We start from the raw sequence: 17,999 nt of genomic DNA, 5'->3' as shown, positions 1-17,999 counted from the left end.
GATACAATACCTTAGATATTCTGCACTTTGGAGAGGACTGCCAGAGAAACACACCCACATTCGTGCTGTTCTTTACCACTTGTATTATCCTGGTGACTCAAGAGAAGCAGCCTTGCTATGCCTGGGCATTTCTTTTTAAAGTGGGTATGGTTTTACCTGCCCCAATGACTCTTTCAATACGGATTCTTGAAGGGTCTATCTCCTTTGCAAACTCGTGGACAGCAAGAGATGGGTCTTCATAGGTGTCTGGATCGATGTAAGTTTTGAGTCCTGGGAAACGCACTGCAAAAAAAGAGACAATAACAAGAATCAGGAACTTTGACATTATGCACTGGAATAAGATTTATATTTTATTTTGATTTTTTTTACCTAGATAACTGAAAGGATTGGAAAGGATTTATTAAATCTTCCACATTTAAAGTTCCAGAACCCAGTAGAAGAGGACAATGGCCCCAAATTACTAACGATGCTTCTCTGACAACCCAGCACGAGCAAAAGCATTCCAAAGCACTGACTGAAGCTGTAACACGGTCCTGCTGGGCCCTGCTCAAATCTTCTGAGATGTTCTGGGTGACTGAAAGCAGGGACTCTTCCTCAGGACTGCTGCAGTGCACTGCCACAGCAAACATCCTTCCAGCTTGCAGTGATGGCTGGTAACCAGCACACAGAATAAAGAAAATACCAGTATCCCTTTCTCTGAATGTTATTTATACCTCCAGTTACTGTCAAGTTTGCCAATTCCATGAGCCCCAGAGTTTATTCTGTCCCACGGGAAGAAAAAGTCAAAGGCCTTTAGAAAACTCAGTGTTTGGTATTTAACTTGATTAGAGAGTGTTGAATTCTTGTGCTGTTTTGTCTCTGTCCCAGATGAAAACAAGCATCTCCTAAGAAACACCATTTCAGGCAAGAAAATTAAGAGGACAATAAAGGTTTTGGAAACTTATTCCTAGGAAGAAATACCAGCCCTAGTTATGTTGTAAGGAAAATTCAATTTTGATTTTGAGTCTGTATGTTTTTTTAATTGTAAGCATTTCCTTTCTAAATTCTATTTGATATTTTAGTCTGAAGAGGCTCCTTGGAGTCTCAGCACTTAGCTTACATCCTGAAGGAATGCTTCAAGTACAGCTGGTAAATTTGGAAAATGCAGCAAGTCAGGAGAAAACATGAGCTGGTCACTTGAAAGGCTGTCTCGAGGGACACCAAGTGAGGGCTCAATGATCTGGGGAAAAGCAGAACCTCGAGACCAACAGTGATTACTGCCAAGGCAGCTTAACATTCCCCTTGGCTCCTTCTTGGGCAATTTGGGCAATCTGTCCCTCACTTTGAAAACACCAGTTTCTAATTCACTCCTTTCATTTAGGAGTGGATGGCTGAAAATTCCTTTTGCCAGACAGGTCAATTTTTCGAGATCTTTTCCTCTAAGGATGGGTCCTGGAGGCCTGTGCTGCTTTGTCCTCCTCTGGTCAGCTGGCACAGCCAGAGAGCCAGGTGCAAGATGAGAGCAAAACCATCCAAGTCCATTTACAAGGCTTGGGTAATTCCTGTAATTCCTGCCTGTTTCCTTGGAGATGGCCGTGGCAATGGTGGGATGGTGCCAGATGGTTTTGGAAGGCTCCAGCAAGCCCTCATTTCCTGGCACACCTGGTATCCCTGGTGTTCCTGAGCACTGTATGTTCAAGAGTTCCTTGCTGTTTCTCTTGGACTGTCTGGATGGAAACCCTTTCCAGGCTGCTGCCATGTGATGATGAAGTTCTGGAAAACTTTCAATCCATTAACAGAAGCTGATGTAAATAATGCATCAACTTATCAGGATAAAAGGAGGCTGCTGCAGCTAGGTCCAGAGAATGCCTTTACAGAGGATTCAGCCCTTCTCAGCCCTTCTCTTCTCACTCCATAGCTGAGTCTGAGGCAGTTCATTATCTGCTGAGCTTCAGCCAGTCTGGGAGTGCTCACCCTTTGCTGGGCCTGGAGAGCCTGCACAGTCCCATGTGCTGTTCCCAGCTGAGATGCTGGATGGTAAATCCACAGGCAGCCAGCAGGCAGGTGGGGCTGCTGCATGCAGGATGTGTTTATGCAGGTGCTGTTCAGTGGGAAGGAGGCAATATTGCTGGCAGAACACTCTTGGCTGCCGGGGTAAATCACAATAATTCCCTCTATCCTTGGTTCTGTGGAGCACACAGATGAGCAGGGATTTGCCCCCTCCAGTGTGATGCTGAGACAACTGCAGATGAACGAGAAGCCTCTGAGATGAAGCTTCGTGTCAACATGAAATACAGTTACCATTTCCCCTGGCCTGGAAGACACTGAGTGAGGCTTCCCTTTCAATGCAGTGACAGACTCAGAGGCATAAATCAAACCCTCCTGCTGGAAGGCTTTTGTCCTCTTTCCTTTCTGACCGTGCTTGGGAGCGAATGACAAACAAATACTCCTAGGAAGGATCCACTGTGGGGAATGTGCCCTTTTCCTTGGCACAAAAAGGCACTTGGCTGGATATAGTGGTGTCACCTGCAAAAAGATTTTTCTTCTGGTGACTCAACTTGTGTGTTCATCATGGTGTTTCCAGGGGTGTTATCAAAATGATGAAAAAATAGAAGTTATTACCCTTTGTATAAAACCCTTGGAATAATAATAATAATAATAAAAAACCAAACAGTAAGGCAAGCAATTTAAAGTAGGTAGCTAAACTAAACTATATAAAGCAATGTACTGCCCAGGAGAGATTGGCAGGATTTTCTCTCACTGTACTGGTCAGTGAGCAGGAACATGAGGGAAGATAACCCATTCCACTTCTTATTTCTTGGGTGGCTGGAAGTGCAGATCCCTAAATCCAAGGAGAACTAGAGACAAATAAGTCACACAGTCACCAAGAGAGGGACTTTGAGCAGAAATTTAATGTCTAGAACAACTGAGAGCTCTGATTACATATTAACAATGGAATGCCAAAAAATCCCTTAATAACTAGAGTGAATGCAGTGAAATTGTCCAAGAGGACATAAACCACACCCACCTTTGATGATGCAGACAATGAGGAACTACCAAAATGACCAGATTAAAACATCAGGGGAAAAAGCCGTCCGGGAAACAATGAACACTCTTCATTTAAAACATGATGGAGATACCATGTAACACGGTGTTGAACTACTTACAGTGTCCATTTTGCAGATGAGCCCTTCTTTTCTCCTCAGACTTCATTTTGGCCTTTATGTACCACTGGCATCTGTCGAGAAAAACAAGTGAGGTTTTAAATAAAATACTTGCCGTGGGTAAAATAAATGGTACATTAAGTTTTATCTGCCCTTTTACGAAAGCCAGAACCTTTGCATTTGGAATACATATTTAGCTATGAATCTAGAGAGGGAAATATAAAGAACTACAAATAGATTACCTACAAAGAAAAATAGATCATTGCTGAATTATTAGCATGAAAGTGACTACTTGAATTTAAATTTCATTCAAAACTTTATTTTCAAGTTTGACTCCTTCAAAGAATTCTGACACTTTGATAAATTATCACTTCCCTGCACTCCTGTTTGCATACGTAAGTTTGTGGTGATTAAACCTTATCCTATTAACTTCCACATACAGTGGGTCAGAAAAGCTCACATTTTCTTTTTAATTGAATAATAATGACTTCACCACATTTCATGAAAAAAGGACATATTTTTTTCACATCAGGATCACTTTGTTTCTTTCTTTTTTTTTTTTTTTTTTTTTTTTTTTTTTTTTTTTTTTTTTTTTTTTTTTTTTTTTTTCTGAGTGGCTCTGTGCAGTCTGAGCCAGGCACTGATTCATTATTTCTCCTAAGACAGCAAATATCACCCAGGATAAACACCACACAGCCTGCTATGTGACCACGAGGTTTTAGCATATGCCTCCACGATTGCTGTAAAATTACAAATCCTCGGCAAACAACCCCAAACTCTGTGGATGCTCGTGAATTGTCAGCAACCACTCCTGACAATGCAAGGGTGAATGCTGGAGCAAACTGCACATGGCAAGGGTTTGGGTTCCTGGGAATGGAATCTCCCCCAGCCCGAGCGCTGCCTACCTGTTAATGATGGGTTAGAGGAGCAACTGCCTCAGGCAGGAAAAAAGCAAAAGATTTGATCTGGGTCTGAAAGCTCGCTCTCTCTCACCGAACAGCCCGAGGATTGTTATCTAGAGGGGAATCTTTTATTCTGAGGGCTGCTGAGGCACTGAACCCAGTGGAGAAGAGCAGTGCCTGTGCACATGTTACACACATCAGCTACAGACACGCAGTTCCAAAACCAGCTTGGAAAGGAATGACTGAACTCTGTATATACATTAATAGCCTCATAAAATTAAATAACCATTCATTAAAGGCAGTACATCCACGCTAACAACGTAGATATGAGAGATAAGTGAACACACCCACCTTGTTTCAATGGTCACTTTAAACTGCTGAAACACAGCAGGAACACTCACAGTTTCATTCACTGCAACACAGGGAATGGGCAGGAAATTCTGTACCCTCATGGAGGGAAATGCAAACCGGTGGATTCTCAGATTCTGTGCAAACCTCGAGGTTGTAAACCAGTCTCTGTGACCACTGAGGATGACAGAGCCATTTCCAGGACCTGATCAACTGCTCTGTAGGGTGCCAAGTGCCAGGAACACTAAATACAAGTTCTTATGCTTCGGGTGTCTGCCCAAGGGAACAGTCAAACAGACAAGACTTTAACCCTGTCCAATCCTCCCAAGAATGCACGTGGCCCCAGAGTGTGACAGAGGCCACTGATGAATCACCAGCACAGGAGTCTCCTCATCCTCATTCTCTGTTGGTGTTGGCTACAGAACAATCCGAGAGCAATAATTTCTGGAAGGATAAGGCTAAATCACACTGAGCTGTAACGCCACAGGTCCTGGAATCAAGCCAGGATCCCCTGTCCCGTGCCTCCAACTCTCTGCTGCCTTCATTCGTCAATCTAGAACTGACAGTGGTGCTTCCTGCTGGCTCTTGGTGGGATAATCACTCAGCAAAGTGCAGGGCCAGGTGCTCATTTAACCCAGCCTCTCCACCGTGAATAGACTCATCAGCAGCCCCGAGACTCGGCAGCTCATCAAATTGGTAATTCTAAACACTGCAGCAGAGCACATCTGTAGGGTACCAGGCACATTTTTCATGCTGAAATTTGCCTCCAGTCCTAGAGCAAATTGAGTATTTATTCAAAATTTTCTTGCTCTGTCTTCTGTGGAACACGCTCTTATCACTGCATTTAAGCAGCACTTCAAAATGAATTCGTACCTTACATAATTGAAATAGTCCCATTGAGTAAGGCATTAGAAAGCTGAGAGGATCTCTGATATCCTCAATGCCAGCAAACAGGAGGGATAAACAGAAAGAAACTCATTTCCATATATATTTTTTTTTTTCATTCCTGAGTTTAGTGAGTTTTTCCTACAGGAAATATTTGAGGTGTGCTTCAGGATTTCATGTAAGGATTCCACACAATCATTTGCTCAGGGAGTTTGTCTAAATAATTCCTCTCTCTTCTGGAAGACCCTACTGTTTATCAGCTCCTGGAATAACGGCAGGAATGTTTACTTAGCTTCTAAGATCATTTAAGGTCCTGCTCTCATCAAGTTCAGCAGAGAGTTAGACTTAACCGGTTGTATTATTTAGCAGAAAGAACATTAATGCACAGAATGGCAGCTCCTGTAGTGCCATATCTAATTGTGGAGGTATTGCAAATAAAGCTTCTGGCTTACACTGATAGAACTCCACTTTCTTTTCAGGTTAGAGGTAACGCTACACCAGCAAAACAGACACATGGTTACAAATCTAAAAGTGCCCCACAGCCCACTGATATCAGCCCTGTCTCTGATGACCATTATCACATTCAGAAGAGGCAAGTTTAGCATCATTTCCTGCAGTGTAGACACTGGTCCTAAACAGGACAGCAGGAGTGCAGAGTCCTGTCCTAACTCTGGGTTCTTTCTGTCCCCAGGCCAGGTAAGAAGGAAACTCCCTGGAGAATCCTGCTCATGTGGAGGCTCTTCCAGCACCTTGGTGTGGGAAAGGGGAAAAGGATAGAGAGGGGCCAGAACCCACCCAAACTCCCAGATCTCACCCAGGAGATGGGGTCACAGTGTCCTTGTCCTTTTAAATTCTGCTTTGCTTCCAGGTGGAAGCAGGTGAGATCCCGAAATCAGGCTCAGTGACAAAGGGAAAAAGGCACCCTGGAAGGAGCTGTGCCTGTGGGAATCTGAGCTCCAGCAAGCACTGCTGTTCCTACCTACACGTGTCTTTTTTAGCATGCCCAGTCAGAATTTGTGGGTTCCCTTAAAACCTAATCTATGCAATTCAGCGTGGCATCTGGCACTCACACCAGAACGCCTCCTCACCCCGTTTGCACAGTGCCATTGTTTGATCCTAATCTACACATCCACTGAAGAAAGGTGGACAAAGAGCACTGCACTGAAGGAACTGGGAGAACTGGCTCGTTATAAAACCCCCACACTGTCCAGACTGGTGAATTCCCCTGCCAGTGCAACAGTACTGCTGCAATACACATTCAATTGGGATAGCTTCAATCTTAAAAAAAACCCCAACCAAACCAAAAAGCAATAAAACAAGACCTTTAGAAACTATTTTCTGTTTGCCAGAGATAGCAAGCAATAGAATCATTCCAGTGTTTCAGAGTAGTTTTCCTTAGTTTAATTTCATTACATAATTCCTGCCTTTTATCTTAACAGATGCAGAAATGTGCATATAAAACAGGTGCAGAATTTTGTATGACTTTTCCTACAAATTTAATATAGAGAAAGTAATAAAAAATGGTCCGTTCAAGTGCATTTAGCAAGCTGCATTGCCAACCCCAAGACATCAAAAATCCTAGGGTTGCACCCTCCAAAGCCTTGCAATTTACCATTATGAGATTTTTGTAAAATATACTGTGGGGATCTTCTATTTTTTTTTCTTTTTCCTGTTATGTCAGAGCCTGGAGGGTGCAGCAGGTACAACGTCCTTTTAAATGTTCACTCTGCAAGCAAGAGGTCCAGTAAGTTATTTTTAAAATATCCAAGCTATTTCCCAATTTCACAGACTTGCTTATCTCCCCAAACCCAAAGAAGGCATTCACCCCACTATGTTTAACCTTTATTTCAGCACTGACAAAGTGCTTTACTGATTTAACTACTGCATTTTTAGTTTCAGACGGTTCCAACCCTGCCTGAATGAGAACGCTGCAGCTTTAGTTACCTGCCAGTGATGAGGAAGAACAGAGTGAGGATGACCAGGAGGGTGAATCCCCCGACAGCAGCAGTGGCGATGACCAGGATCTGCCCCTGCTCCGCAGCCATGTCAGAAGCTGGAAGAGAGCACAAAGAGAAGAGGTCAGTGCTTGTGAAGGGGGGGTGGAAATGTTCCAGTGGTCAAAGGCTGCAGATGGTTTGTAATGGTTTCCCCTTGCTTAGCAAGGCCATCAGAGGGGAGAAACCATAATCCATGTCCCAGGCAGGAGGAAGGGGAGAAGGGTTTGCAGGTTTCTAGAATGAGGAGTTGGCATTATCAGAAACTTGTGGTTTACTTAAGTTTGAACACGACAGGATTTTCGTCTTTAGCTTTATTTATCTTAATCCTGAACCTAATTCAGAACCTCTCTCCATCCACCTGGCCCATGGAGTCATCAGCAGTGCTGTGTGTGTAAGAGATACTAAATCAGCAAAGCAGAAAAAGAGAAATGTGGAGCTTCACACACTCTTCAGCAAGTCTGGCATTTATTTTTACTGACACCAAACACGTAGAGTTTTACCATAATATGCTTTTGAGGATTGTCAACACTGCAGCTGAAAACTATTAAAATCCATTTTCTTATGCCTCGTGTTTTTCTCTGCTCTTTGTAGGGTATTCAGGAGTTAAAAAAAATCACCTGAAATTATCTGGTCCCCAAACACTTGCTCTTTTTATAAATTTATTGTGTGTAATAATAAATTTTCACACTGACAAAGCCTACAAACCTACTTACATTGAGGTTGGTCTTCACTGTCCAAGTGCTACATGAGCAGAAAAAGAATTAGGCTTGTTTTCTTCTCTGTCTCCTGTCTTGTGACTTCAAAGTTTTATCTGTTAAGCTCAGTTACACTTGAACATTTGCACCACGTGACATTTACCCTATTCTTACTTCCTATTTCCATGGGAAATAAAACATTGTTTTGAAAGGAGAATAAATGATTCTATTCAATGACCTCTGACAAGAGTAGTAAAAAAGAAAAGAAAACGATTTTTTACATTTGTCAGGAAAGCAACTTTGATATTTTAAACTGGCAAACTGTTCAATTAGCAAAACCTTCAGCTTTCTTTTGGCACCAGCTGATTAAAGCTCAGGGAAATCACCCAGGCTGCTGCCTAGAAATCTCAGCAGGCAAAATTCTCTCACTTTGCAGCTGATGAAGCCCAATACCATGCACACATTGCTGTCCAAAGCCCCATAAAATGCTGTTTCCAAGAAAAACATTTGGCCTCTAAATAATATTTGTGTGGATTTAGAAACTAGCAGTGTAAACTGGCTTTGTAACAGCAGTAAAGCAAATAAAAACAATGGGAGTTTATTTATGTCAAATTTTCAGCAGAAAAGCAACTTGTTCAATTTCTGCATTAGGTTTCTGTGCATATAATTTTAGGGAATCATGCACAGGCAGTAAATTACAAGGCTCTCAGTGTCTGTGGTCATAAGCTTTCTGCAGACAAGTTAAATATACACATTTTCCAATAAATGGTGTAGCAAATTCTCCCTGAATAGCTAATCTGCAAAATGATATCTAGTGATGCTGTGGGAGTGGATGAATTCTAGCTCTGTGCTGTGTTATGTTCCACAGGGTCAGATTTAGCTGGAAAAATACAACATAACAAATATCGTGCCACAAAAGTAACAAGGCAAATAATAACGGGCTCTCCAAATAAAACTCTGAGTGGCATTTTCAGACTAGTGGGAGTTGTGCTAAATGTTGCAAAGATTGTTCCAGCCAGGCACGGCTGGAAGTTGTAAGTGGAGGAGGTTTCACAGGAGTCTTCCTTGCCCATCTCTGCGATGGAAGGGAGGGAACAAACTGCAGCTCTCTTTTTGGTTTTTAGTAGGAGAAAGATGGGGGGGAAAATAGTGAATTCAGCAGGAGAAAAGCAAACCACAAACTCAGATAAATGAGCTGTGGTTTCCTTCAACAGACATTCACTGCCAAGGCAACAAGCCAGGACCTGTTTTGGTGTAAACGTTGGGACTGATTCTATGGTCCAAAGACCCACCCTGCAGCTCTGGAGATGGGCAAAGTCCTGTGTCCTGGATCCTTTCTGCTGGATGGAGATGCTATTTCCTGGAGTTCTAGCTAAAGCAGAATCCTATCTATCCATTTAATAACACATATTTTCTGTCAGGAACCAAAGTTACAGGAATGAAGGGGAGAAATTCCAGCCTGACTTAAGTCCTTCCCACCTCTAAGTAGTGTTATGTTTAGCTGAGACTCTGTGTACTTAAAAAGTGACCATTCTGGTTCTCTTGTTTATATTTTACTGTGTTGGCAGAGATGTCAGAGTCCAAGACATTAGGATTTCTTTTTTTTTCAAGTAGCCAAATCACTACAAGGAGCTCTCGAGCCTGAAACTTCCAGATGACCTTAATTTACTTGTCAGATAGAACAGTCAAATGACAGACAAGTGTAATTGGAAAATGGGGATTTCTTAAAAACTGACAGAGAGGCAGGTAAGGTAAAATGATGGAAATACTTATTTTTGCTTGAAGTGATCCTTCAATGAAATCAATAAAGGCCCAGCGCAGTGAACATCACAACATAAGCACATGTGTATGCACACACACTGACTTATCGCAGGTAGGTAAAAGGTTCCACCAAACACAATTTAGACAGTGAGAAGACAGCAATCAGGGACACTCAACACTTTTTTTTCTTACAGTATTTTGCCATTCTAGATTAAATTCAATGTGTCTCTCAGTCTCTCTGCTCTTTTCTAGTTTCTCCAGCCTTCTCTTAAGGTCAAGTTCAACTTGTAAATACTGAGGGCTTTAATTGCTTCTTTTCTGCATGTTCTTGAATCTTTTTTTGTAATTTCCTGCTTTTTCTTCCTTATTTTTCCTGTGCATATTGGTATATGCCCCTGTGTCTCTCCTCAGGACTATTTTGATTATTCAGGACAGAAAAACTCAGTTTAAAATCCAGTGATGGTAAGCTGCAAAGCCAAGCAAGTTCCTGCAACCTTATTTCATCTCTTTGTGTATACATACTAGTCTACTGCATTTAGTCACAGAAGCACACAGCATTTTCCCCCCAGAATCTCGATTTCAGACAACACTGTCAGCATTCATTCAGCTCAAATCAATACTTTGTTGCCTCCACGCTGTCCAGTGCACACTCTCACACCTGCCAGGTGTGCCCCTCCCAAATCCATGCAGCGCTGGGTGATGATGGCTCTGTGAGCACAGGGGTGAATGTGGCTGCACCCTGTGTGGGGCCATAATCCATCTGCTGAAGCTGATAGGCAAGGGGGGGAGGAAGCACTGGTGCAACAGGAATACATAAGCCAGTAAATTAATTTTGACAGAAAACATACTTTAAAAAATGAGTATCCTAAGACAAGGAAAAGGGAGAATTTGTTACTTATCCCAGCAGATGATTCAGTAGTATTCTGTAATGTTTGAGTGTCAAAACTCTTCAAACACATTGTGCCTACAACTAATGTGATTAGTCAAAGTGATGACTTCATTTTAAGACTGCAGCATGTCTATAATACATTATTATCCAGATAACTCCTCACTCCCCTTACTCCTCATGCTCAGCTCAGGTTGTATGCCTGGGAGGACACTCAAAGTGTTTAATTGCATGGTTCCAGCTTCCTTGCTGGACACCACGCCCAGATACCCCTCCTGCATCCAGCCTGGTGTCCGTTCTACCCCTACAAGCTCCTCTTTACATCCACACCCTGGGTCTGCTCCTCTCTGGGTTCCTCATCCCAACGTGTGCAGGAGGAGCTGCACATTCCCTCCTCACTGGGAAATATCCTAAAGCTTCTTCATTTCCTCACTGGGCAGACTGGAAGAAATGGGGCAGACGTTTTAGTCACAGCACGAGGGAGAATCTTTCAGCTCTGCTCTTCCTTCTCTTCGAGCAGATTTCTCCACAGTATTTTAAAAGTTTGAGTGTTTGGTATAAAAGGGTTGGAAGCCCTAACAACAGCTCCCTCCTGTCTCTTAGCTACATCCTTTAGTTATTTCAGCTTGACATCTATCAGGCACCAGGCCTTCCAGCAGACTTCAAGATAAAGCAGTGACAAGAAAGACAGCTAGACAGATAATAGTGAGCAGCTGTAGGATAGATAAGTGTGGACAGTGAGAACTGCAGCTCTAACAGACAGGAACTGGCTGTCAGATGGCTTTACAAGGTTTGGTAAACAACAGTGCTAAAGAACAACAGATAAGTAAAACACAGACTCATTAGGATAACCTTTACATTTACAATGAGCTGAAGGGCTCCAGTCAAAGGGGGAATGTGGGAAAGGGAGAGGGCAAAGGAAAGGTGATCCTAAAAAGGATGTTTAGGATGAAAAGACAGTGCTGCCACTGGCATAAGGATGTAAAATGTTTTGGTATATGTTCACTTGAAAAGCCTTTTTTCAAGTGTTTGCCCTAATGCTCACTTCCTGACCCGTGGATTAGTGGAGAGCCTGTGCAAGCAGCTTGAGATTGGAACAAGGATGTCTCTCTTGTTTAGGAAATGCAGAGGAAAAGTGAGACCTCTGGGGCTTCTGGATACAGCAGAGCAATCAGATAGACCAAACCCAAATGTGAAGAATAACTGAAAACATAAAACACAGTAAGGAAATAGTTCAAGATTAAAATGAGACATTCTTTGGTACCCAGTGCTGATGGAGATTGAACAGTAGGACTAAGCAGACATGGGGAGAGATCCAGCAAGACAATTTCTAAGCATGACATATGTGCTATCTGATTTGTTTGTTCCAATAAGAAATTCAACTTACTATTGTCAAAACATCAATCATTCTAAAAAGCAAAAGCACAATCTCCATTTTTCATTGGTAATTCAATGTATTTCTAAAAATCCTAGGGATGTCATGACATGAATGAAAGCATGTGCTTAAACCAGTATTGGGCCTCTACTGGAATCAGTGATTTGGGACCCTTCTCTTGATCTTTGGAGTTTTGGAAAGAATGGAGCTCAAGGGTCTCAGTCAAATCCAATGGCAAACCCAAAACAGCGTGTTTTGAGTTTGAAAAGTTAAAGGTACATTTTTTGGATGTGGGAAGAGGGGAAAGAATGTGGGAATCCAGAAATAAAAAAAAAAGTCACCATCTGTGCTTACAGTAAGGAAGTTAAAGTTTCACCAAGATCAGGGTTTCAGGTCAATTATTTTTTCCTGGTCTTCAATTTTATAAAACACCTAATCAGGCATTCTCTCAACATTTCTGAAATGTCTATTTTTTAGCTGTTAATATGATGGATTTAAAGCATATGAAAGTCTACACTGCTTTTGGATGAAATATCATCATGTGCTTACATTTACCACTCTGTTCAGCCCAAGCACTAGCCCACATTGCATAAATCCAGTTTGTCCCCTAAGTCCTTCTGGAACAAGCCAACTATTTTGCTTTCAGGTTATTTTCTCCCAGTGATGGAAAGGCTGACATGGAAAATACCCTCAGTTTTAGGACGAGCCCTGCACAGGAGAGCTACAGCATGAAAACACTGCACTGCCTAACAGCTGGAAATTATTCAGTATTTTACAAATTCCTCTAGGCACTGAGGTAATACAGCAAAAACCTCTCTAGGAAAAAAAAGCTTTGAACCATTAATTAAAAAAAAATCCAACAAACCAAACCAAACCAAACAAACAAACAAACAAACTTCTTCCATAAAGAGCAAGTTAGAAGAGAGAGGAAAAAAAAACAACAAACAGAGAGGGCTCCAGTTACAGATAAAAGCATATTTGCCCTAGGACAAATGAACATCGCACGTCAAGCCCTTTTGCACATTCTGAAGGAACGTGTAGGCTTCTGGCTTCTTACTGGCAAATCACGGGTTGATGGACATGCGTATAAAAACGTTGTTTTTTCTAATTTGTAGAGTCTGAGGGCACTAAAAACTGCCGGGGGGAGAGCCCATCCCTGCTGTGGGACCCGCGTGAGGACTCAGTGCAGCATGACTAAGGGTATTTCTAGATGGCAAAGGAGAGAAATGACCCCAGAATCCTAGAATAGCCCAGGTTGGAAGGGACCCAGAAGGCAATTTTAGGGAGGGTGTTCCTTCAGCTGCAGCTCTGGGCTGAAATGTCCGTTCCCCCTCATAACTCCGGCACCGCCAGCCTGAGGCCTGCGGGTTGTGCCACACGGAAGGGGTCACTTGGTGATAAAGGGTGTGGGTTCAGCCGTTCAGACTCCCAGGGTCTCACTGCTTTGGAGTTAGATGCTAACTTCTATCGTATTTCATTTATTTTTCCCTTCAGGGAAACTTACTTTCGTCTCCAGTCTCAAATTCAAACTTCTGGCTATAGCCGCTGTATCCTGCTGCCGTCCTGACTCTGATATGGAATATGTACTTGGTGGCTGGCTTGAGACCTGTGATGATAACACTCGGAGCCTTGGACCGTGTGGAGGAATAGCTGAGCTGCTCATGCTCCTGGGGGACAAAAGAGGGAAGAAACGACAGCAAGATGAGTCCAACAAACTTTGCAAAAATGATATAACAGAACTGAAGCTCCGTATTCTTCCCATGAATGTAAAATGTGTCTCTAAAAGGAGGTGCAGGTGTGGATTTTCGTACTTTGTGCTATAGTTCTGACATGTATGATATGGCCTTGACTTTTGGATTGCATTTTTTTTTTCTTTAATCTTGCATATTGACATATCTCTGTGACTCGGGTTAGTAATCACACCATAGTCAAACCAATATGGAATTAGTACAAGACTACATTCACAGAAAAAATGGCAACTAGAACGGCAGCTAATTATTTCTGCACAATGGGCAAGCTAGGAGGCCAGGAAATACTAATAAGCTGTAAAGTAAAGACGTGGGAGTATTCAAACGCCCGCTACTCACTTCTACCCGCAGGTAGTGCCAAAATGCCGGCGCTATCCGTGGGTAGACCTGTGGGTAAAAGAAAATAAAAATTAACTTTTTCTTTAAAGCCTGTCAAGTTCTAGCACAGCTCCACTGCTGCCAAACTAAATTTCCAAAGTCCCCTGTTAATGTCCTGGCAGTTGATCCTGGGCAGCTGCTGACTCTCCCAGAGATCCCTGAGAATTGTGGGGTGCAGAGACCCTTGGGAATCAGCAGTGCAGAGCAGGTGCTGCAGCACAGAGCCCAGCCACACCGGCTGCTGTGCCACACCGAGAGCTGCTTTGCTAGACAGGTCTGTGGCGATGCTTTTACACGAGGGAAGAGTGGCTGGCTTGGAGGGAGAGCATTTGTTCCCTGTCATTAGTCACTGTCACTTGAGAAATCAGTAATCTGTAATATTTTATGTGCTGCCTTAAGGCCAGCTTTACTTCAGTGGAGCAGGATTTGTCTCCAATCTGACAAATGAGCAGAAATGTCCTTGGCATATGCTTAACAATCCCACTGTGACACCCAGAGGGCACCATATACATTTATTGCACCATGCAGGACTATCAGAGTAGGGATAAGTTATTCAAAGGGTAATTCCAACCTGCTAAGAGGGAAACAATCTGGTTCACAGAAGAGATATCACCAGGAGAAGAAAAGGTTACAGTAGGATTCTGTTGGACTCTTAACCTCTTGGGAGAAACATTCCCATACAAACTTTGTACATAAAACAAACAGTTTGATATGAAACATGCTGAGTTAATTTCAGTCATGCGTAACAAAGTAACATTAGCACAGGGCAGCAGGTATATCCCTGCTCCCCCACTAGGCCTACAGGGAAATGACTGGGAAAAACACATTAAAAAAGCACACACACCAAAGCAACCTCATGATTCTGTTAAGTGAAGGAGCAGAAGGAAGGCAAAAGTGACCAATGTATAAAATAACTGCATTTAACAGTTAGTTTAGTTAGTAACTGCTGCTCACTTCAAGCAGAAGAAATACTTTGAGAAACTATAGTAAGAAGAAGTGTTGATTTGTTTTAGAGGCTCTCACTAAATTTTGAAGCTGTGAGTGTTTAGATTGAAATAGTAAGGTACAGTGTACATGTAATGTCATGGACAGAGACTATAATTAAGATACTATTATTAACTACTTTGACTGTTAAAAAACTGCTATTTAAGACAAAACGATTCATAGCTGGAAATTTCATATGGCTGGGATGTTTTTTACAAAGAATTCAGCCTTTTTGGACTGGATTCAGACATGAGACAATTCTCCAAAGAGCGGATGCTTTGCCATTATTCTGTTCTCTTGACAGTGACAACACCTGCAGCCTACCTGGAAAGCCAAAGCTTTCCACGGAGAGATGCAGTTTGAGGGGGATGGGGGTGGCTCTCAAGGCTGGCATCTCCTTCTGCTGTGATCTTTTGCAAGAAGGCTAAAGGCAGTCTCAGACTGAAAACAATACAGTTCTAGTCTGCAGAGAGGTATGGGATGCTTTGTTTTATTCTTGCTACAGATCACATGCCCTACTTTTTGCAGGGATTCTGGGTTCAAAAATTGAATTTTAAACTGAAGGACGTAGGTGTATTTCCTGGATGTTAGTGCTTGCTTTTTCCAGACCTCACTTTTGCGTCGTGGCAAAATGCAGATATACATCAACCCCTGTGCACCCTGTTTTCCATCAAAAGGAAGCATGACTTTGAGTGCTGGGAGAAGCCACAGTATGGTCTGTGATAGATCTCTGACCTGAACAGTGACAGGACCAGGGTCGGTGGGAACTGCCAAGGACTATATTTATTTTGTATTTCTTGAAAACTACAGAGGACTAGTAAAAATCTGCAAAATAAAATAAAAGCTTCATTGATATGGCTGTATTTCCCACGACACATAAGGAGTAAGAGAAGTGTTGGCCACTGTATATGGCCCTCATATAAAAGGGAGGGTACAAGAAATGCTCTGAGCCTTTACAACATTATCAGAGCAGCATCTGTGATCTTAAGATGGCACAGCACTGACAAGCAGCAGTTCTGAGAACACAGTGGCCAGAGGGTTAAACACAAGCTGAAGTTAAATATAATATACTCGTAGAACTGCTGGACAGAATCTGATATGAGGAAATTCATTAGATCTCTTCCATAGCCTACTGCAAATTTATCTTGGTGAAAATCTGTAATTAAAACATAAATATAATCCAAATGCAAGTGATGCCAGTGTTATGGCACAATATAATACCCAGTCTGTGACTAGATATCCAGGTTAAACGAGATTATATTATGGACTTTGAAAAATGTTATCTCCATTTCTAAGGAAATTGTATTTTTCTTATTGTTTGGGTGATTCTTCTTGGCAATGGGTTCAGTTTTGATTATAAGAGACAGTGTTGGTCTGTGCACCAACAGGAACACCTTTCAGAATGAAACCCTTTCCTGCAGCCACCTCTGTGTGGGTATCTGAATCCAGATCCATCCTAATTTTATACTTGGCTTTGTAGTCAGGACATTTGTTCCATATCTCAGCTGACTGAATGGAAGCTCCAGCGGTGCCAGGGGACTCAGAGCAGACAGCCTAATTTACTGGAGTACCAGCACCAGAGGGGAAAAGGTAATGAAAAGCTTTCTGCTTTTGCAGAGCACCAGAGAAGCTGCATCTGTGCCATCAGCAAACGCTGGGATGAAACGTTTCCACTCTATAACATCACCAGATTAAACTGCAGTTCTCCACTCACTGCAAGTAGCTACTTTATTAGTGCCATATCCATTCAATATCCAGATGTTCTATTATTGTGATGATTAGCCCCATTTTCCTCGTGTGCTCAAGAGGAGGGGGATTCCCCCTGGTGACATTAACACTTGCAAACAAACACGCTCACACGCCACCCCTGTGGGAACACTTGAACCTTCCCCCCTCTTACTACAGGGGGAAAAAGCACAGAAATGAAGGCTTTTAAACACATATAAAGGAAAATATTGCAACAAAAATAATAGAAATAAAAGCTGAAATGCAGAATTTTCCTTAAAATGGTCAAATAACCTTTAAAAGATGAACCTTACCAGTAAAGCACTGATAGAAATCCGGGGACTTTCAGGTGTACAAGATTTATACTTAAGCCACATGATCCTGCTTGGCCTGCTCAGAGCATTATTATTTAACTGAAAGAAATACTAACAAAGATTAAATCTATACACCAAGGGACCAGGGCTTTATCCTGTACCCTACAGCACAGTGTCAGAGCTGAATAAATACCACATTAAAGTAAAAAAGGTTTGGAGTTTCACGATTCTCACACTATAAACGTTTAACTAAAAGCATCATTTTTTTTTTAAATGAGATGATTGAATCACATCTTTTCTAGATACAGCAGTTTGAAGAATATACACAATGTGACCTACAGAGGAAGGTTCATTCTTTCAAAGGAATGACCACAATTCTGAAGACAGAAATTTTTAGTAACTAAAGCTCTAGTTTGTTGTGAAACTAAATCTTTAAATTCTTCCTTACTTTTCCCATGGAATCAGCTGTGATGGCACTCCACTTGAACTTTAATGTTGTGATACACATTAGAATACAACAGTAGTTATTGACTAGGTGTAGTAAATATGCGATTGATCAGTTCAAATAGAATCTAGTAAGGCAAATCAAATCTACCTGTGGAGTCTGTACCAACTCTCTATGATCTCCAATAAAACAGAGCCTCCCTAGCTGTAATTTAAGGGCATTGCCTCTGATTTATACTGCCTGTATTCCTGCCACAACTAATTCTCAAAAAGGATTTTCTTTCTTTGCAATAAAATATTTTCACGAGTTCTGAATTCCTGTTGTCTCATCACACTGGTTTCTCTTCTTACATAAATTGTATTAGATGGGGAGTACACTCAAATCATCAAAATTAACTACATTAATATTAATTT

The 17,999-nt window shown here is 42.0% G+C and overlaps 1 protein-coding gene across 1 annotated transcript in view; it reads right to left on the bottom strand.

Annotated features, from left to right (window-relative positions):
• The window catches only part of EPHA6 (EPH receptor A6), a gene marked incomplete at its 5' end in the record, with an annotated part of 113,537 nt that overhangs the window by 83,172 nt on the left and 12,366 nt on the right, over positions 1 to 17,999 (bottom strand). Inside the window, 5 exons of the mRNA XM_027908080.1 lie at positions 157 to 282; positions 3,147 to 3,217; positions 7,223 to 7,331; positions 13,497 to 13,659; positions 14,080 to 14,127. Of these exons, the coding sequence (XP_027763881.1) occupies positions 157 to 282; positions 3,147 to 3,217; positions 7,223 to 7,331; positions 13,497 to 13,659; positions 14,080 to 14,127 (517 nt within the window). The remainder of the gene's footprint in view (positions 1 to 156; positions 283 to 3,146; positions 3,218 to 7,222; positions 7,332 to 13,496; positions 13,660 to 14,079; positions 14,128 to 17,999) is intronic.

This window comes from Empidonax traillii, unplaced genomic scaffold (genome assembly GCF_003031625.1).
Source record: "Empidonax traillii isolate 1590-97213 ecotype Southwest subspecies unplaced genomic scaffold, ASM303162v1 scaffold1608:size196868, whole genome shotgun sequence".
In the NCBI taxonomy this organism is placed as follows: domain Eukaryota; kingdom Metazoa; phylum Chordata; class Aves; order Passeriformes; family Tyrannidae; genus Empidonax; species Empidonax traillii.
The sequence above is the reverse complement of the archived record's forward strand: the minus strand, read 5'-3'. Positions and strand labels throughout refer to the sequence as shown.